General features: G+C 35.2%; 3 protein-coding genes across 3 annotated transcripts; all 3 read left to right on the forward strand.

Moving 5' to 3' along the window:
• The first annotated feature begins 3,106 nt into the window (after positions 1-3,106).
• LOC137622469 (uncharacterized) lies at positions 3,107-5,431 on the forward strand. The gene is made up of 2 exons (XM_068353075.1): positions 3,107-3,126; positions 3,493-5,431. Exons 1-2 carry the CDS (start codon positions 3,107-3,109, stop codon positions 5,429-5,431), a joined length of 1,959 nt encoding a protein of 652 aa, XP_068209176.1.
• Positions 5,432-5,570: 139 nt separating this feature from the next.
• LOC137622470 (uncharacterized) lies at positions 5,571-7,228 on the forward strand. Its single transcript, XM_068353077.1, has 3 exons — positions 5,571-6,379; positions 6,475-6,589; positions 6,716-7,228. The coding sequence occupies exons 1-3, from the start codon at positions 5,571-5,573 to the stop codon at positions 7,226-7,228; spliced, it is 1,437 nt and encodes a 478-aa protein (XP_068209178.1).
• A 2,535-nt stretch (positions 7,229-9,763) lies between these two features.
• LOC137622471 (uncharacterized) lies at positions 9,764-12,088 on the forward strand. The gene is made up of 2 exons (XM_068353078.1): positions 9,764-9,783; positions 10,150-12,088. Exons 1-2 carry the CDS (start codon positions 9,764-9,766, stop codon positions 12,086-12,088), a joined length of 1,959 nt encoding a protein of 652 aa, XP_068209179.1.
• Positions 12,089-21,439: the final 9,351 nt, after the last annotated feature.

The following is a 21,439-nucleotide window of genomic DNA, read 5'->3' on the forward strand; positions in this document are numbered from 1 at the left end:
AAGTTGTAATCCTCTTACCGAGTACTGGTTGACATTACGATGCCGTTATTATGATAAGGTGAGTTTCCCTGGAAATCGTATAATTAAATTATATTGGAAAATTATATTTTAGTGATTATATTGGCTTTAAACTTTGTAAAATATCATTAGCTTAAAGATGGTCCCCCAAGCTTGTAAGACTGAGCTATAGTATAAACATAATCTGTCTTGAAACACATAGCTGTAGTCAATAAGTTTACGCGTTACACGTGTAGGTTGGGTTCGCATACCAATTAGTTTACCCCAGTTCGAATAGAATACACAAATATATGCCTAAGATTATTCTCTTTTTTTTATTAATTGTGATAATCAATTTGAATAAATTCTGGTATAAACAAGAGTCATTTACCATTTTTTTTTCTATTTTTACTATATATTGTACAATAATAGCATATGAGGTGTAACATTAATTTTTTTAAGGCAAAAACTACATGCAATTAGAACATGGAATTCTATTTTCAATGGCAATTTATATATATATATATATATATATATGTATATATATATATATATATATATGTATATATATATATATATATATATATATATATATATATACATATATATATATATATATATATATTTATATTTATATATATACATATATATGTATATATATATATACATATATATATGTATATATATATATATATATATGTGTGTGTGTAAATGCAGCATTTTATAGAAACCATTTGTGTGTATAATTATTTAATAAGCCTTGTTTTTCAACTTGGTGATTAGGGTTAAATTGTATTGTAGATAGTTTGTCCGTTTTACATGTAAACATTGTTCAGTCTGTTTTTTGATAATTACTGCTGTAATTTGTTTGTTAAGTGTTGAGTAGTTCTTGAAAAGATTGTTTATCCTGGTAGTTATCAGTGTTGGAATTACACTGTAACAATTATATGTTCTAGAAATAGGATCAAGGTTTTTGATGACTGACAGAGTAGAAGAAGTCTTCAAAGTGTAAAGAACATTTCTTTGGAAATTCGTTTCGCTTGTATTGGATGTAGCTTAGAGTAACACAGATTTTCTTGAACCTCATCGCCCTGTACTACTAGCAAAGTACTCATCATTGGTTCTCTGGTCTTGAAGTACTGACCAACTACAGTATAAGCTTTTACAGTTATGGTCAACTTAAGTTGTAGTGCTTAGTGTTAAGTGATTTAAAGCTTTAAGTTGGTTTAAAGTGTCTTGTGATATCAACTTGAACTTTATATCAAATTTTTAATAAAGTGTGACGTGAGTAACAGTATCTGTGTCTATTCTCCATCTCATCCCTGTGGCTTTGAAGAAAATGGCAGCTACATTAGTTCAAGAAAATTTTGTGATTGAAAATGCCGGAATATAGCGAAGTTGCTGTGTCTATAGTCAGTGAAGATTGTCTCGAAGTGATACAAGAGCAAATGAAAACTTTGAAAAATGCCCAAACTGCTGCTCTGTCTGCTGTGACCAAAAGGAGAAATGAGATCTTTAGACTAATGGATAATTGTGATAATCTCCATCTGGTGAAGTCTGAAATGATTATTTTCTGTAAATTACGTGATAAATATGATGAGTGTTTTCAGCAATATGAGAAGCATTTAACAGATTCCAGTGAACGAAACACAGTAAATATGAGGTATTCAGAAAATACAGTATCCATTGATCGTTTCATTACAGAAGTGAATAACTGGGTCAAGGAAAGTGAATTACAATTGACGGCAGACCTTGATAGAAAAAGTCTTTGTTCCTCATCCACTTGCAGGACCAAGTCCAGCAGAACTAGTGTAAGATCTGCTCGCCTTAAAGAGAAAGCTAGACTGGCAGAATTGATGGCTCAATATGCTATGAGAGAAAAAGCAAAAGTGATGGAAGAGCAAGAACTCAGACTTAAGCAGGAGAGGGAAGAGCAAGAATTTATACTTAGAAAAAAGCAAGAGCAATTGGAATTAGAAACAAAAATTGCAATGTCTCAAGCGAGAGAAAGAGTTTATGCTGAAGGTGACAATATTTCGGATATCGTGCCGAAAGATACTCCTTCCCAGTTGAATCCAAATGTAGACCCGTTCCAACCACAACCTTCGGATATAATAGCAGATACTCCTCAGTTGAAAGCGAACGTTCTCTGTAGTTCTAGCCAGTGTCGGTTCTCTGAGCCAAATCTTCATATGCAACTACAGTCCCAACAAGAGATGCTCCTGAAGACACAGCAGCACATGACTGCAGCAATGTTGCTTCCAAGCATAGAAGTACCAAAATTTAAAGGTGATCCTATTGAGTTTGCCAGTTTCATGATGGCATTTGATGCCAGAATTGCCCCAAATGCTTCGGGTGATGCTGACAAACTGTACTACTTGGATCAGCAACTTGAAGGGGAAGCCAAAGACTTGATAGGTGGATGCTTGTATATGAGTTCTTCAGAAGGATATACTACAGCTAGGAATTTGCTCAGTCAACAGTATGGCGATCCCTACAAGGTGTCGATGGCATATATTAAGAAACTTATTTCTTGGTCTGCACTGAAACACAAAGATCCTCATAGCTTGTATACATTTGCTGTTTTCCTTATTAAGTGCAGACATGCCATGACAAACTTGTCACACATGGAAGTACTAAATCATCTTCCTAACCTTCAAGCAGTTGTTAAAAAAACTTCCGACATTTCTTCAGAACAAGTGGTGTAGCCTGGCTGGACATTTGAGGGAAGAAAAGGGAGGAGTTGATTTTGCAGATTTGGTTGAATTTGTTTATAAAAAGGCAAAGGCAGCAAATGACCCAGCATTCAGCAAGTTTGCTCTTCAAAATAATTATTCAAAGTCTGAAAACCACTCTGGTAGCTTCAAATTCAGATCTTGTCAACAAAAGAGCAAAAGTTCAAGCTTTGCTCCCCAAGCAGAACTGAATCCAGAAAATAGAAAGACATCAATAGTGTCTGAGAAAGAGAAATCATGTGCAATGTGCAAAAAAAACCTTGATCTTGACGATTGCTGGAATTTTGCTAAGAAGACCTCTGAAAAAAAATAGATTTCCTTAAGGAGAGAAGGTTGTGTTTTGGATGCTTTGGTCTCAACCATACCTCTAAAGGATGTATGAAAAGGAAGCAATGTAAGACATGCTCTAAGAGGCATCCCACATCACTGCATATCGACGGATTCAAGCTACATAAAGAGAATGATAGCTCATCAAGCAAAGATGCAAGTGAAATTATTGTTAGCACATTTACTACCAATCATGTTAGTGAAGTAAATACAATATTACAGGCTATTCTCCCAGTAAAAGTATATCAGAAAGGAAACAAAGTAGTTTTGAACACTTATGCCTTTTTTGATAATGGCAGCACTGGATGTTTCATCACAGAGAGTTTACGAAAGCAGATAGGTGCATCTGGAACAGAGACATGTTTAAAGCTTCAAACCATGCATGGCGTAAACATTGTGAATACTTTGGCGGTTAATAATATGTGTGTTACAGATATGAAGGAAACAACACTATTGATCTGCCAAAAACCTTTACTTGTCAAGATATCCCAGTGAGTCATCAACAGATACCAAAACCAAAATTGCTCAAAAAGGTAGCCGGTCTGAGAAATATTGCTGATTTAATTCCGGATTATAGAGCTGATCTGGAGATTGGTTTGTTGATTGGCAGTAATTGCCCTAAAGCACTGCAACCATTAGAGGTGCTTCCAGCCAAGGGTCAAGATTCTTATGCAGTTCTTTACCACCATGGATGGACTGTTAGTGGACCTCTACATTTTAAATACTCTTCAGAGAAGAACAGTATTTCATATCACCATGTCTTTCTTCAGGAAGTTGAAAGGGTAAAGGAATGTTTTCTTCCTGCAGCTGTGGTCCATATGTTTGAAAGAGACTTTAGTGAAAAAGATGTTGGTAGAGTTCCTGATGAGAAGGGTCTGTCACAAGAAGATCAACAGTTCCTCAAAGAAGTGGCAAAAAACATTCAGTTTACCAATGGACACTACCAGCTTCTCCTACCATTTAGAACCAATAAAGTTAACTTGGTAAACAATAGAGAACAGGCAGTGAAACGAGCACAATGGCAAAGAAGAAAAATGAAACTAAATCCAAAGTACCATGAAGATTATGTGGAATTTGTTGAGAAACTGGTGTCTGAAGGATATGCATATAAGGTTCCGGATGATCAGTCATATGATAAACAACCTGCATGGTATCTACCTCATCATGGTGTCTACCATCCAAAAAAGCCAAATAAGATTAGAGTAGTCTTTGACTGTAGTGCTAAATACCAGGGTAGTTCCCTTAATGACAAGTTGATGCAAGGTCCTGATATGACTAATTTCCTGATTGGAGTGCTCCTCAGATTTCGTCTAGAAAAGGTGGCCTTGATGGGTGACATAGAATCTATGTTTTACCAAGTTCAGGTACCAAAGGATCAACATAAATACCTAAGATTTTTATGGTGGCCTGGTGGTGAACTTGAAAGCGAACTTACAGAGTATCGGATGGGTGTTCACAGCTTTGGAGCACTATCATCACCTAGCATCGCCAATTATGCTTTGAGGGCAGCAGCTGACCATGCAAGAGATAAGTATGGTCCAGATGTAGAACACACCATTAAGACTAATTTGTATGTGGATGACTATTTAAAGTCTCTACCTTCAGAAGAGCAGGCATTAAGACTTGTGAAAGACGTTACAGCAGCATTGAAGGAAAGAGGTTTTCGGCTGACAAAGTTTGTGAGTAACAGCAGGCTGATGTTGAAATCAATCCCACAAAAGGACCGTTCAAAAGATCTTCAAACATGTGATCTTGACTATGATGAACTTCATGTAGAAAGAGCTCTTGGTCTTCAGTGGAATATTGAAAATGACTACTTTACTTTCTCCGCAAGCTTGGACCCAAAACCATTTACAAGGAGAGGTATTTTGTCAACAGTATGTTCCCTTTATGATCCTCTTGGTTTTGTGGCTCCTTTTCTTTTGCCAGCTAAGAGAATTCTTCGCGAAGTTTGTCAGGATAGCAGCTTGGGATGGGATAATGTTATTCCCGAAAAATACCTGAAGCCCTGGAGAAGGTGGCTTGATGATTTACCAATCCTGAGTAACTTAAAGATTCCAAGATGTGTCAAACCAAAGGAATTTGGTACAGTGACTTCCACACAGCTACACATGTTTTCAGATGCTAGTAATGAAGGCTATGGTGCTGCAGCATACATAAGACTTTCTGATAACAGTGGGAGGATTTCTACTGCTCTGCTGATAGGAAAGTCTAGAGTGTCCTGTAAAGGCAACAACCATACCGCGACTGGAATTGACTGCTGCAGTGGTGTCCATAAATCTCGCACAACATATTTTGAAAGAGCTGCAGATTACAGTGGACCAGACATTCTATCACACAGATTCTACAACAGTTCTTCACTATATTTTTAATGATAGAAAGAGATTTCCTATATTTGTTGCAAATAGAGTGAAAGTAATCAAGGATTTCTCTGAAAATACACAGTAGAGATATGTTCAGAGTAAAGAGAATCCTGCTGATATTGCATCAAGAGGTTTCACAAGTTAGCAAATGCTGAACAGTAACATTTGGTTTGATGGCCCATATTTTCTTAAAGGACCAGAGGAGCTGTGGAAAAATGATATGCCCCATGGTGTATTTGAATTGGAAGGATTTACAAGTTTTGCAGTGCATCCAGAAGATGGGGAGGGAAATGCTGTTGATAAGTTTCTTGAGTATTATTCTTCATGGCATCGATTGAGGATGGCTGTTGCTGTGTATCACCGTCTTTTTTCCATACTGAAATCTAAGAGACAAGCTAGAATTAAGGGTTCATTTACAGCAGAGGAATTAGATGCTGCTGAAAAAGCAGTCATCAAATATATTCAGAAGAAAACTTTTAGTAAGGAAGTGACACTCTTACAAAAGAGTGAAGGGTCAAGGGGCCGAGGACTTTGTAGTAGCAGTAGCATTTATAAACTAGATCCCTTCCTTGATCCCAAAGACAGGCTTCTTCGCGTTAATGGACGGCTCTCCAAAACAGAAATTTCAGCTGGCGAGAAACATCCAATGATATTACCTAAAAAGAGTCATATTACCACTTTGATTATCCGGTACACACATGAAAAAATAGCTCATGCTGGACGCAACCATGTGATGGCAAAACTTAGAGAACTTTACTTGATTATCCGTACTAATGCAAGTGTCCGCCAGGTTCTACAAAGATGTGTCATTTGTAGAAAAATGAGAAACCCTGTTCTAAACCAGAAGATGGCTGATTTACCATTGGAAAGAGTAATTCCAGCTGCTCCATTCACACACACAGGTGTTGACTTCTTTGGGCCACAGGAAGTCAAAGAAGGAAGGCAAATCAAGAAGAGGTATGGTGTGTATTATTTACTGGCTTGTCTACAAGAGCAATTCATATAGAGACAGCCAATTCCTTAGACACATCGTCCTTCATAAATGCTTTAAGAAAGTTTGTTGCTAGAAGAGGAAATGTAAAGAAGATTTGGTGTGACAATGGGACAAACTTTCATGGAGTTGAGAAGGAGTTGAGGAAGTCACTGCAAGAGATGAATGATGATCAGGTCAGAGCTTTCCTCTCAAAAGAAAGCATCAGCTGGACCTTCAATCCCCCTACAGCTAGTCATATGGGAGGTGTGTGAGAACGTCATATTAGAACTGTGAGAAAGGTCTTGACTCCTCTCTTCAAGGAACATGCTGGACGACTTGATGATGAGAGTTACCGCACTCTTCTCACAGAAGTTGAGGCTATAGTGAATGACCGTCCTTTGACCACAGTCAGTGACAGCCCGCATGACTTACAACCACTCAGTCCAGCACAGCTTCTCACACAGAAATCAAGTGTTATGATGCCACCACCTGGTGTTTTTCAGAAAGGAGATATGTATCTGAGACAGAGGTGGCGATATGTTCAATTCTTGGCTAACTTATTCTGGACTAGATGGCGAAGAGAATATTTGTCAACATTACAAGAGAGACAGAAGTGGAACAAGGAAAAGCGGCATCTTCAAGTTGGTGATATTGTCCTTGTAAAAGATGATAATCAGTTAAGGAGTAACTGGATGATGGGTCGTGTTATCAGCACTGGAAAGGACAGAACTGGTTTTGTACGTAGTGTAGTTTTAAAGACACAAAAATCAGAGCTCCATCGACCCATTCAAAAGCTTGTTCTTCTCCTTGCAGTAGAGGAACAAGGATTATAATAGTTATTTTTATTAGGATCAAAGGATTTGAGAGTATATTACATTTATTATAGATGTTATTTATATCACCTGCCTTTATAGATAAGATTTATTTTGATAAACAAATAATTTGTTTATAGGGCCGAGAATGTAAATGCAGCATTTTATATAAACCATTTGTGTATATAATTATTTAATAAGCCCTGTTTTTCAACTTGGTGATTAGGGTTAAATTGTATTGTAGATATTTTGTCCGTTTTACATGTAAAAATTGTTCATTCTTTTTTTTTTTTGATAGTTACTGCTGTAATTTGTTTGTTAAGTGTTGAGTAGTTCTTGAAAAGATTGTTTATCCTGGTAGTTATCAGTGTTGGAATTACACTGTAACAATTATATGTTCTAGAAATAGGATCAAGGTTTTTGATGACTGACAGAGTAGAAGAAGTCTTCAAAGTGTAAAGAACATTTCTTTGGAAATTCGTTTCGCTTGTATTGGATGTAGCTTAGAGTAACACAGATTTTCTTGAACCTCATCGCCCTGCACTACTAGCAAAGTACTCATCATTGGTTCTCTGGTCTTGAAGTACTGACCAACTACAGTATAAGCTTTTACAGTTATGGTCAACTTAAGTTGTAGTGCTTAGTGTTAAGTGATTTAAAGCTTTAAGTTGGTTTAAAGTGTCTTGTGATATCAACTTGAACTTTATATCAAATTTTTAATAAAGTGTGACGTGAGTAACAGTATCTGTGTCTATTCTCCATCTCATCCCTGTGGCTTTGAAGAAAATGGCAGCTACATTAGTTCAAGAAAATTTTGTGATTGAAAATGCCGGAATATAGCGAAGTTGCTGTGTCTATAGTCAGTGAAGATTGTCTCGAAGTGATACAAGAGCAAATGAAAACTTTGAAAAATGCCCAAACTGCTGCTCTGTCTGCTGTGACCAAAAGGAGAAATGAGATCTTTAGACTAATGGATAATTGTGATAATCTCCATCTGGTGAAGTCTGAAATGATTATTTTCTGTAAATTACGTGATAAATATGATGAGTGTTTTCAGCAATATGAGAAGCATTTAACAGATTCCAGTGAACGAAACACAGTAAATATGAGGTATTCAGAAAATACAGTATCCATTGATCGTTTCATTACAGAAGTGAATAACTGGGTCAAGGAAAGTGAATTACAATTGACGGCAGACCTTGATAGAAAAAGTCTTTGTTCCTCATCCACTTGCAGGACCAAGTCCAGCAGAACTAGTGTAAGATCTGCTCGCCTTAAAGAGAAAGCTAGACTGGCAGAATTGATGGCTCAATATGCTATGAGAGAAAAAGCAAAAGTGATGGAAGAGCAAGAACTCAGACTTAAGCAGGAGAGGGAAGAGCAAGAATTTATACTTAGAAAAAAGCAAGAGCAATTGGAATTAGAAACAAAAATTGCAATGTCTCAAGCGAGAGAAAGAGTTTATGCTGAAGGTGACAATATTTCGGATATCGTGCCGAAAGATACTCCTTCCCAGTTGAATCCAAATGTAGACCCGTTCCAACCACAACCTTCGGATATAATAGCAGATACTCCTCAGTTGAAAGCGAACGTTCTCTGTAGTTCTAGCCAGTGTCGGTTCTCTGAGCCAAATCTTCATATGCAACTACAGTCCCAACAAGAGATGCTCCTGAAGACACAGCAGCACATGACTGCAGCAATGTTGCTTCCAAGCATAGAAGTACCAAAATTTAAAGGTGATCCTATTGAGTTTGCCAGTTTCATGATGGCATTTGATGCCAGAATTGCCCCAAATGCTTCGGGTGATGCTGACAAACTGTACTACTTGGATCAGCAACTTGAAGGGGAAGCCAAAGACTTGATAGGTGGATGCTTGTATATGAGTTCTTCAGAAGGATATACTACAGCTAGGAATTTGCTCAGTCAACAGTATGGCGATCCCTACAAGGTGTCGATGGCATATATTAAGAAACTTATTTCTTGGTCTGCACTGAAACACAAAGATCCTCATAGCTTGTATACATTTGCTGTTTTCCTTATTAAGTGCAGACATGCCATGACAAACTTGTCACACATGGAAGTACTAAATCATCTTCCTAACCTTCAAGCAGTTGTTAAAAAAACTTCCGACATTTCTTCAGAACAAGTGGTGTAGCCTGGCTGGACATTTGAGGGAAGAAAAGGGAGGAGTTGATTTTGCAGATTTGGTTGAATTTGTTTATAAAAAGGCAAAGGCAGCAAATGACCCAGCATTCAGCAAGTTTGCTCTTCAAAATAATTATTCAAAGTCTGAAAACCACTCTGGTAGCTTCAAATTCAGATCTTGTCAACAAAAGAGCAAAAGTTCAAGCTTTGCTCCCCAAGCAGAACTGAATCCAGAAAATAGAAAGACATCAATAGTGTCTGAGAAAGAGAAATCATGTGCAATGTGCAAAAAAAACCATGATCTTGACGATTGCTGGAATTTTGCTAAGAAGACCTCTGAAAAAAAATAGATTTCCTTAAGGAGAGAAGGTTGTGTTTTGGATGCTTTGGTCTCAACCATACCTCTAAAGGATGTATGAAAAGGAAGCAATGTAAGACATGCTCTAAGAGGCATCCCACATCACTGCATATCGACGGATTCAAGCTACATAAAGAGAATGATAGCTCATCAAGCAAAGATGCAAGTGAAATTATTGTTAGCACATTTACTACCAATCATGTTAGTGAAGTAAATACAATATTACAGGCTATTCTCCCAGTAAAAGTATATCAGAAAGGAAACAAAGTAGTTTTGAACACTTATGCCTTTTTTGATAATGGCAGCACTGGATGTTTCATCACAGAGAGTTTACAAAAGCAGATAGGTGCATCTGGAACAGAGACATGTTTAAAGCTTCAAACCATGCATGGCGTAAACATTGTGAATACTTTGGCGGTTAATAATATGTGTGTTACAGATATGAAGGAAACAACACTATTGATCTGCCAAAAACCTTTACTTGTCAAGATATCCCAGTGAGTCATCAACAGATACCAAAACCAAAATTGCTCAAAAAGGTAGCCGGTCTGAGAAATATTGCTGATTTAATTCCGGATTATAGAGCTGATCTGGAGATTGGTTTGTTAATTGGCAGTAATTGCCCTAAAGCACTGCAACCATTAGAGGTGCTTCCAGCCAAGGGTCAAGATTCTTATGCAGTTCTTTACCACCATGGATGGACTGTTAGTGGACCTCTACATTTTAAATACTCTTCAGAGAAGAACAGTATTTCATGTCACCATGTCTTTCTTCAGGAAGTTGAAAGGGTAAAGGAATGTTTTCTTCCTGCAGCTGTGGTCCATATGTTTGAAAGAGACTTTAGTGAAAAAGATGTTGGTAGAGTTCCTGATGAGAAGGGTCTGTCACAAGAAGATCAACAGTTCCTCAAAGAAGTGGCAAAAAACATTCAGTTTACCAATGGACACTACCAGCTTCTCCTACCATTTAGAACCAATAAAGTTAACTTGGTAAACAATAGAGAACAGGCAGTGAAACGAGCACAATGGCAAAGAAGAAAAATGAAACTAAATCCAAAGTACCATGAAGATTATGTGGAATTTGTTGAGAAACTGGTGTCTGAAGGATATGCATATAAGGTTCCGGATGATCAGTCATATGATAAACAACCTGCATGGTATCTACCTCATCATGGTGTCTACCATCCAAAAAAGCCAAATAAGATTAGAGTAGTCTTTGACTGTAGTGCTAAATACCAGGGTAGTTCCCTTAATGACAAGTTGATGCAAGGTCCTGATATGACTAATTTCCTGATTGGAGTGCTCCTCAGATTTCGTCTAGAAAAGGTGGCCTTGATGGGTGACATAGAATCTATGTTTTACCAAGTTCAGGTACCAAAGGATCAACATAAATACCTAAGATTTTTATGGTGGCCTGGTGGTGAACTTGAAAGCGAACTTACAGAGTATCGGATGGGTGTTCACATCTTTGGAGCAGTATCATCACCTAGCATCGCCAATTATGCTTTGAGGGCAGCAGCTGACCATGCAAGAGATAAGTATGGTCCAGATGTAGAACACACCATTAAGACTAATTTGTATGTGGATGACTATTTAAAGTCTCTACCTTCAGAAGAGCAGGCATTAAGACCTGTGAAAGACGTTACAGCAGCATTGAAGGAAAGAGGTTTTCGGCTGACAAAGTTTGTGAGTAACAGCAGGCTGATGTTGAAATCAATCCCACAAAAGGACCGTTCAAAAGATCTTCAAACATGTGATCTTGACTATGATGAACTTCATGTAGAAAGAGCTCTTGATCTTCAGTGGAATACTGAAAATGACTACTTTACTTTCTCCGCAAGCTTGGACCCAAAACCATTTACAAGGAGAGGTATTTTGTCAACAGTATGTTCCCTTTATGATCCTCTTGGTTTTGTGGCTCCTTTTCTTTTGCCAGCTAAGAGAATTCTTCGCGAAGTTTGTCAGGATAGCAGCTTGGGATGGGATAATGTTATTCCCGAAAAATACCTGAAGCCCTGGAGAAGGTGGCTTGATGATTTACCAATCCTGAGTAACTTAAAGATTCCAAGATGTGTCAAACCAAAGGAATTTGGTACAGTGACTTCCACACAGCTACACATGTTTTCAGATGCTAGTAATGAAGGCTATGGTGCTGCAGCATACATAAGACTTTCTGATAACAGTGGGAGGATTTCTACTGCTCTGCTGATAGGAAAGTCTAGAGTGTCCTGTAAAGGCAACAACCATACCGCGACTGGAATTGACTGCTGCAGTGGTGTCCATAAATCTCGCACAACATATTTTGAAAGAGCTGCAGATTACAGTGGACCAGACATTCTATCACACAGATTCTACAACAGTTCTTCACTATATCTTTAATGATAGAAAGAGATTTCCTATATTTGTTGCAAATAGAGTGAAAGTAATCAAGGATTTCTCTGAAAATACACAGTAGAGATATGTTCAGAGTAAAGAGAATCCAGCTGATATTGCATCAAGAGGTTTCACAAGTCAGCATATTCTGAACAGTAACATTTGGTTTGATGGCCCATATTTTCTTAAAGGACCAGAGGAGCTGTGGAAAAATGATATGCCCCATGGTGTATTTGAATTGGAAGGATTTACAAGTTTTGCAGTGCATCCAGAAGATGGGGAGGGAAATGCTGTTGATAAGTTTCTTGAGTATTATTCTTCATGGCATCGATTGAGGATGGCTGTTGCTGTGTATCACCGTCTTTTTTCCATACTGAAATATAAGAGACAAGCTAGAATTAAGGGTTCATTTACAGCAGAAGAATTAGATGCTGCTGAAAAAGCAGTCATCAAATATATTCAGAAGAAAACTTTTAGTAAGGAAGTGACACTCTTACAAAAGAGTGAAGGGTCAAGGGGCCGAGGACATTGTAGTAGCAGTAGCATTTATAAACTAGATCCCTTCCTTGATCCCAAAGACAGGCTTCTTCGCGTTAATGGACGGCTCTCCAAAACAGAAATTTCAGCTGGCGAGAAACATCCAATGATATTACCTAAAAAGAGTCATATTACCACTTTGATTATCCGGTACACACATGAAAAATTAGCTCATGCTGGACGCAACCATGTGATGGCAAAACTTAGAGAACTTTACTTGATTATCCGTACTAATGCAAGTGTCCGCCAGGTTCTACAAAGATGTGTCATTTGCAGAAAAATGAGAAACCCTGTTCTAAGTCTTCAAAGTGTAAAGAACATTTCTTTGGAAATTCGTTTCGCTTGTATTGGATGTAGCTTAGAGTAACACCGATTTTCTTGAACCTCATCGCCCTGCACTACTAGCAAAGTACTCATCATTGATTCTCTGGTCTTGAAGTACTGACCAACTACAGTATAAGCTTTTACAGTTATGGTCAACTTAAGTTGTAGTGCTTAGTGTTAAGTGATTTAAAGCTTTAAGTTGGTTTAAAGTGTCTTGTGATATCAACTTGAACTTTAAATCAAATTTTTAATAAAGTGTGACGTGAGTAACAGTATCCGTGTCTATTCTCCATCTCATCCCTGTGGCTTTGAAGAAAACGGCAGCTACACACACATATATATATATATATATATATATATATATATATATATATATATATATATATATATATATATATATATATATATATACTCAGGAACAACAGGTAGGGTTAGGAAAGAAGGGGTAAGAATTGATTGTTAATAGCAAAATTTAAATCAAAGCTGTGCAATATGAGTATTGTAGTTTACAATGAACTAAGAAATGATTCCCCTGAAGTAAGAAAAGATGAATACTATGAAGAACTGCAGTGTAATAGATGCGATCCCAAAGAGCGAGAGATATGAAAATTGTTGTTGGGGGACTTCAAGGTTCAGAGAATGGGATTAATGATGAGTGTCTTAGTGAAGTTGTAAATGAAAATGGGCCAAATTGAAAAAAATACATTGTTAAACAAACAATCTTCTTATTGGAGGTAATCTTTTCTAGCCCCAAAAACATTCATAAATATACATGGACTTCACCATGTGGCAATTGCAAAAATCAAATTGTCATTATTAGAGAGAAAAGGACTTTGAGAAATTTATTAAGCTATAGATGTGCTGATAATGGTAGTGATCACCAGCTGCTCATTACTAAACTGACCTTAAGACTGAAAGCACCCAACAGAAAGGAAGATAAAATACCTATGTTCTCGAAGAAGAGCACATAAAAACATTTGCAATTGATTGTAGGAATCGATTTGCAGTCTTAGTAACTTTGAGAGACAAATAGCAGGCAATTAATGAAGAATGTTGTGATATTAAAAACATATCAGTTATTAGGTAGTGAAGTCTGGGGAAATACAGTTACAAAGTTTTCGAGGAAGTAAGGAAAATTACAAATTACAGCATACTAGGCCTTCCAGTATTGATAGTGTGACGGGGCCGAGTGAGGGTTGTAAACTCAAAGGCAGGATACAATTGACTGATTTATATTGTTATAGAACACTCTCCTTTATATACAAAACCTCAAGGCAACAGGACATAACAAGTTAACAAGACAGACAATGTTACAGAGGAAACAGCAGACATGAATTTTCATGTTCGTTTAGTGCGAGGGAAGAGCGAAGATACAATCATAATATATGCAAAAGGAATTATGTACAATTGTATGACACACGGTTGGTACAATAGTGACGTTAAAAGAAAAGTCAGAAATGACTGGAAAAAATATTTAGACAGAGAAACAGATGCAACTGACAAAGCTATGAATTCAGGGTGCTGTTATGGTGTACGAATTGCTCATAGAATTAAATATGAAATACCTACTGGGGCAAACAAGAAGAAGACTATACCCATTGAAAAGATAGATGGATATGTTATATGAACAGAAAATGAAGAAAGTAAAGGTTGATAGCATACTTCAATGAGGTCAAGAATAGAAAATATGAAGGGAATAATTTGATTGATAATCCTGGAGCTGAGGAGGACCTTGGTGTGCCTATGATAGAGTCCAGTGTGTTTGAAGTCTAGTTATCTTTATAAAACTAAAGATATGGAAAGCACCTGGGCACGATGGAATAATTGCTGATATCATATTGCCTGAAAATGAAATGATTCCCAGAATATTTGCAAGATTATCTCTAGAATGTGGCGTGAAGAGGCAAAATCTATTGAATGGGAGCTAGGTGTGTTGGTGTGGAAAAAAAAAATGGTAGATCAGACTGATTGCAATAAAGACAGAGGCATCAAACTTACATCAGCAGTCATGGAATTATATAATATGCTCATTCTAAAGAGACTAGAGAGAAAGATTGATGAAAAGCTGAGATATAAACAAGCAGATCACGAGAATGTAGAGTTTGTATTGACCAAAATTTTAAGACATGTAGTACAGCAATATGTTGAATATTGAAATCCACGCATGATGGCATTTGGGGAACATGAAATAGCATTTGATAGTGTGTACCGGCCAATTTCGTGAAGATTACTCTGTAATATATTATGGAGTTCTTATTAGACATATTAATTTGAATAAGTCTGCTCATGATCATAGCAGGTGTAAAGTTATTGGTAGTGGAGTCCTATCAGATGATTTTCCCACAAACAGTAGAGAATTCCAAAGGAATGTGTTGTTACCAATGTTTTTATACTCCCCGTTGATTTTGTAATACACAGAACAGTTATGGATAGTGAAGATCGGTAACAGGAATCAGCTGACCTACAGTATGCTGATGATGATGTCCTTGTTAGCAGAGCACCACAGGACTTTCAAATCTTGCTTACCAGAATCCATGAAATACCACATGAGGTTAGACTCAAGATAAATCGAAGAAAGTTTAACGAAAGATTTAAAAAGTAAATCAGACAATGGCTTAGTTAAGTAAAATGTGTACTTCAAAACCCCTGGAATTATATATAAAAATTAGGCTATATATCATTTTAGTTAAATTGCTGATACTTTATTGACATCATTCAGCAGGGACTTTTAACAACCACGCTATCAAGAGAGATATAAGTTCATTTCAAGTCCACTCCACATAGTCTTGCTGAATTCATAAAGGTAGATGTCGATATCAAAAGGCCATTGTGGTTATTATTATTATTATTATTATTATATATATATATATATATATATATATATATATATATATATATATATATATATATATATATATATATATATATATATATATATATATATATATATATATATATATATATATATATATATATATATATATATATCATAAGCACACGTGATTTCAATCAATGTAAATATCACCCACGAATGACATTTTATACCGAATTCTATCTGGGAATATATATCCATTTAGAGTTCATTTTATGGTAACAGCTTCTGGCCAGGTGGAGATTTGAACCCCCACCTGTTCGTCAGGAAACCATGCCAGCCTCGACTCTACCGACTGAGCTATCAAGAGAGATAAAAGTTTATGACAAGTCCCCGTACATATTCCTGTCAAATTCAGGAATCTGTTCATAGACTTGAAATAAACCCATCTCCACTATGATAGCTGAATCGTGAGATAGCAACACGTGGTTATTTTATATATATATATATATATATATATATATATATATATATATATATATATATATATATATATATATATATATATATATATATATATAAAGACTCACAAGATAACTGTTTGCAAAACTGAAGTTCATTAAAGTGTCATGATAATTACTGTTGCGTTCATTTCTCGTCCTAACTTTTGAAGTGTCTCTTCCTTCTGCAGCTGACTTTTCTGCCTAAACAAAATAACTTTCAGTCCCTGTTTCCGACAGATACTTTATTTCTCCCGTTCGTGAAATGATAAATTCAAAAATACTTTGATATTTTCTCTATTAAATAAATATCTATGTATATATTTCTCTCTCTCTCTCTCTCTCTCTCTCTCTCTCTCTCTCTCTCTCTCTCTCTCTCTCTCTCTCTCTCTCTCTCTCTCTCAGTTATATATTTGGTTACTCGTTTCGCAGTAAGGGTGTGACAGGGTGCGCTTCCTCAGAGTGAAGTGTACCAGGAATTTCTGTATCCAACTGTGTATCCATATTATGATGATTTCAGTACTGCTATAGGGTTTCTAAATCAAGTACTCTTATAAATTCATGCCAGAATTACTTCATGTTCAATAACAATACTTAAATAATCTAATAATTGATTGAGACACATTGTAGTATTAGATAGATAAGCTATAAAAATCTTAGCATGTTTATAAACTATATGGAATAAGAGAAGTTACTCCCAAATACCTGTATGAGTCAGTTAATCCACAATAACAATATCATACGATCCTGTAAAATATTCAAACATATTGTGGTAATATAACATTTAGTCTAGCTCAATCATAATGAGAAACAAACATAACATAAATAGTCTCGAAAAACAAAACTTTCTACATAACTAAATCGCTCATTATACAAAGGAATCTCATCTAGGATCAGATTATTTCTTCTTGGATGCATTTCCCGCACGCAAGCAATTTTTATCGTTGGCCCATCCATCAGTGACATATACTTTATATACTGTAAGCTTTCTTAAGAAATAAAATTTACTTAGCTAGTATGAAATACGATTTCCCTCTGTTTATTCATAAAAGGATAAATTTCATTATAAAATGAGACCTCCAGTCTAAGAGATGAAGGGCCTTTATTAGTGAAATAAAAGCTACTTTAAAAATTAAAAATAGAAAATATTTCAGTTCCAAATCATATCCAAATTTCCATCATTCCATATTTTTTTCCTTTTTCTTTATACATAAAATGGTATGTTTCATTGTAAAATGAGATCTGCAGTCTAAGCCATATAAATTCCCTAGCAGTAACAAAGAGTAATGATAAAAAAAATCCTTAGAAGAAAATAAGAGGAAAATATTTCACCGAGAACATATCTAAAGAAAATCCTATACATAAACACTACAAAATAATCAGTGTCCCACAATGTATATATAACTCTAACCAGAATGACAATTGTGACGGTATTGCCATAAAGGGCATAATCCAACGCCAGTTCAAATACAGCATAACTTCCATTTGTCCCTTGGAATAATTGCACCAGAACACCTGCAGGAAATTGTCGAAATGCTACACTTCACAATCGCTTGTCGAGGGAAATGCATCCAATAAGAAATATCGGTATTTTGTTACCAGATGAGATTCCTTTGTTTACTGAGCGAAAAGGATTATATTTTGGGCCTTAGGTTTTATAGATATGTTGAGAGTATTTATGTCGTGTTCGTATCGGTGTTACAATTTCTTTTATTTGGCATAGAAATTACAAAAGCTTGGTGTAAAACAAGGCAGTGGAGCCCATTGGAAACGTCCTTACCTGGCAGTTTGCCAGAATATGGTTAAATTCCCTCTTAAGCTCAATATTTTTTTTCTTTTTCTTTTTATTTTCTTTATTTTTTGTTTATTTTAGTGTTTGCAACCCCACCATCCTTGTGGGCCAATAATGTAGGTTTGGGAGGAGCTTATAAGTGTACCAACTAAGTCATCAGCAGCCATACCCTCGCAATAGCTTGGGCGGAGAGGGGCCTATGGTGCTGATCATACGCATATATAGTCAAATTCTAGGACATTGCTCTGCTAGTGTATTGTCTCAGGCTCTTGCCTCTACCATTCATGAATTGCTTTTTAAACCTTGAAGGGTGTACTAACGCTACGAAGACACAATGGAAACTGTAGAATATTTCTTTTTCTATTTATGGATTATGACATTGGGGAGAGGAAAGTAATCCAATATTAGATTTTGAGAAAGAAACAAAATGAAATGAAAGAGCAAATGCATCATATGAAATCTGGGGGAGCTGCTGCAAAGGCTATGCCTCGCCTTTAAGATTTAATCTAACCATGAAATTGAAAGGTTTTAAGGTTTTAAAAGGACTATGTATCCCCATATGATCAGCTAGGACCAGGCAATAGTTGCTGAAGACTCAGTAGGTTGATTCTAAACCCCCTCCCCCCAAAAATAAAAAACTTCTCATCCCTAGCTCACAAGATGGTGAGCTTGCAGACACTAGCGTAAACTTGAATAGTTTTTTTATCTTATTTTGTGATTCATGATAGTCAAATTATGATTTAAATTATCAAATAATTATATTTCAACATAAAAGAGGAAAAAGTTTGCTATTACACATTTTTAAAACAATATTTTGCAGAAAAGTTTTACGCTCGTGTGTATGGGTTTTTCCTGAATTTTTGTGTATGTTTTTTTTTTCCGTGTATTGGTTATTTTAGTAATTCATGATACTATTAATGATGTCAAACAGTGATAAAGATTGTGCTGATGCTCCAAAACCTACCACATAATGTGCCAGTAGACTAAATATTAGGTTTTTCTATCGAAAAACAGCCCTCTATGTGAAAATCAGGACACTTCTACCAGTCTTCCACTTCGCAGCTAAGGGTAAGTGTGACCACTCTCTTATTTTGTCTACTGTTTTATCATCATTATTATTATTATTATTATTATTATTATTATTATTATTATTATTATTATTATTATTATTGGTTTCTTTGCAAATTAATAAAAAAAATTAAGTTTTTTATCAATATTATTTTTTTTTTGTTTTTATAATTTATGTAATAAGGGTCAACAGTCCCGTACTTATTGTCAACTTAGCATAGCTATTCATGTATCTTGCAATCAATCATGCCATCAAGCATGTGACAAGTAGTTAATCACGCTATCAGCCATGCGCATAGTACTTTTTAAAGGCGTTAAATGTTCAGATAAAGGCATAAAGCAACCCTTATGCAAATTATAAGGGTCGGACCGAGATATTTCTTAATTTTGTCATTCATCTTGCGATCAGTTATGCCATCAATCCATTGCCAAGCGGTTAATCATGTCATCAATCATGCAATCTATTACACCACCAATTATGTGTCAGTTTGTTGGTCAATTGACTAATTAATATATATATATATATATATATATATATATATATATATATATATATATATATATATATATATATATATATATATATATATATATATATATATATATATATATATATATATATATATATATATATATGAGCTAATATAATGATTATCAACTTATCAAACAATTGATCAATCAGTCGTGTGAAGTAATTTTTCATGACTATAATGATATTGTTGGTATTATAACATTTCCAAAATATGAAACCAGATGAAGATATCTTTTAAAATAAGAAAGTTATATCCTACTGAACTTTTCAAATGTTAAAGTAATTTTTCTCACTTTCTTTAAATGTGACGAGTGAGGTGTTTAGTTTGGGAGATTCATATGTAATCATTATTTATGTGTTGTAAATAAGATATTTTTGAGGAGTTGAGACTACAGTATGACCAACCATGAGTTCTATTCTTGTGCTTCAACAAATACAGAAAGAGATTTTTAACTTTTTCAACTTCGTTGCGAAGTTTGATAGGCGTGTATTTATTTATTTACGGTTTAATGTTCGTTTGTTTGTGATTCCTATAACACTATATATATTTTACAGAATCGAATGAAATTTGACGGGATAAGAGAGAGAGAGAGAGAGAGAGAGAGAGAGAGAGAGAGAGAGAGAGAGAGAGAGAGAGAGAGAGAGAGCGATATATAAATATATATATATATATATATATATATATATATATATATATATATATATATATATATATATATATATATATATATATATATATATATATATATATATATATATATATATATATATATATATATATATATATATATGTATATATATATATATATATATATATATATTTTTATGTGTATATATATGTATATATACATACATACATACATATATATATATATATATATATATATATATATATATATATATATATATATATATATATATCTTAATCATCTCTTCCTATGTGTATTGACACCAAGGTCCTAGGTTAGATTTCTCCATTCTTCATCTACTTGATGCTTCATAGCCCTGAGCCATGTAGGAATTGGTCATACAACTCTTCTGGTGCCTTATGGAACCCAGATAAACATTTGGTAAACTAATCTCTCTTGGTGAGTGCGAAGAGCATGCCTAAACCATCTTCATCTACCCCTCATTATGATCTCATCGACATATGGCACTCAAAAAATCTGATTTTTACTTTCATTTTTAATTCTTTATTACCATTTAATTCCCATTATGCTTCTGAGGACTTTGTTCTCCAGTCACCTAAATCTATCGGAGATTGTTTCATTGTCATACCATGACTCATGTCCATATAGATACACCGATCTCACTAAACTCATGTCCATATAGTAACACCGATCTCACTAAACTGATATATTGTCTGGTTTTTTATTTCCAGATTTTTACTTAACCTGGTCATTGTGTGATTTGCCTATTTCAATCTTTCACTAAACTCTAATTTTAAAGACCCTGTATCGGAGGTCATAGCCTAGATACTTAAATGATTCTATCTCGTTAATCATTTCTCCTTCCAATGATATTTATTCTTTCACTGCCTATTGCGGTCTCGTCTTCTCTGTCTTTCTTCTATTTATCTTAAGCTCAACCTTATTTAATATTTCTTGTATTCTGGTAAACAACCTTTGCAAACATTATGAGGTTTTACTTATAAGGACAACGTTATCAGCATATTCCTGGTCTAATTTCCTGTTACCAATCCAGTGCAATCATTCTTCACCATCTCCGAATGTTCTATGCATTACAAACTCCCTGAGGAGGATAAACAATATAGGTGACAAAACAATCCCTT

Source organism: Palaemon carinicauda, chromosome 29, assembly GCF_036898095.1.
Source record: "Palaemon carinicauda isolate YSFRI2023 chromosome 29, ASM3689809v2, whole genome shotgun sequence".
Taxonomy (NCBI): Eukaryota; Metazoa; Arthropoda; class Malacostraca; order Decapoda; family Palaemonidae; genus Palaemon; species Palaemon carinicauda.

What these genes read in the sequence shown, in the direction of transcription:
- LOC137622469 (XM_068353075.1), top strand. Translation starts at nt 3,107, where the DNA reads ATGTATGAAAAGGAAGCAAT. An exon ending in ATGTATGAAAAGGAAGCAAT is followed by an intron (nt 3,127 to 3,492) that starts GTAAGACATGCT and finishes TGTGTGTTACAG; the next exon opens with ATATGAAGGAAACAACACTA.
- LOC137622470 (XM_068353077.1), top strand. Translation starts at nt 5,571, where the DNA reads ATGCTGAACAGTAACATTTGGTTTGATGGCCCATATTTTCTTAAAGGA. An exon ending in GGAAGGCAAATCAAGAAGAG is followed by an intron (nt 6,380 to 6,474) that starts GTATGGTGTGTA and finishes AAATGCTTTAAG; the next exon opens with AAAGTTTGTTGCTAGAAGAG. An exon ending in AAGAGATGAATGATGATCAG is followed by an intron (nt 6,590 to 6,715) that starts GTCAGAGCTTTC and finishes CCTCTCTTCAAG; the next exon opens with GAACATGCTGGACGACTTGA.
- LOC137622471 (XM_068353078.1), top strand. Translation starts at nt 9,764, where the DNA reads ATGTATGAAAAGGAAGCAAT. An exon ending in ATGTATGAAAAGGAAGCAAT is followed by an intron (nt 9,784 to 10,149) that starts GTAAGACATGCT and finishes TGTGTGTTACAG; the next exon opens with ATATGAAGGAAACAACACTA.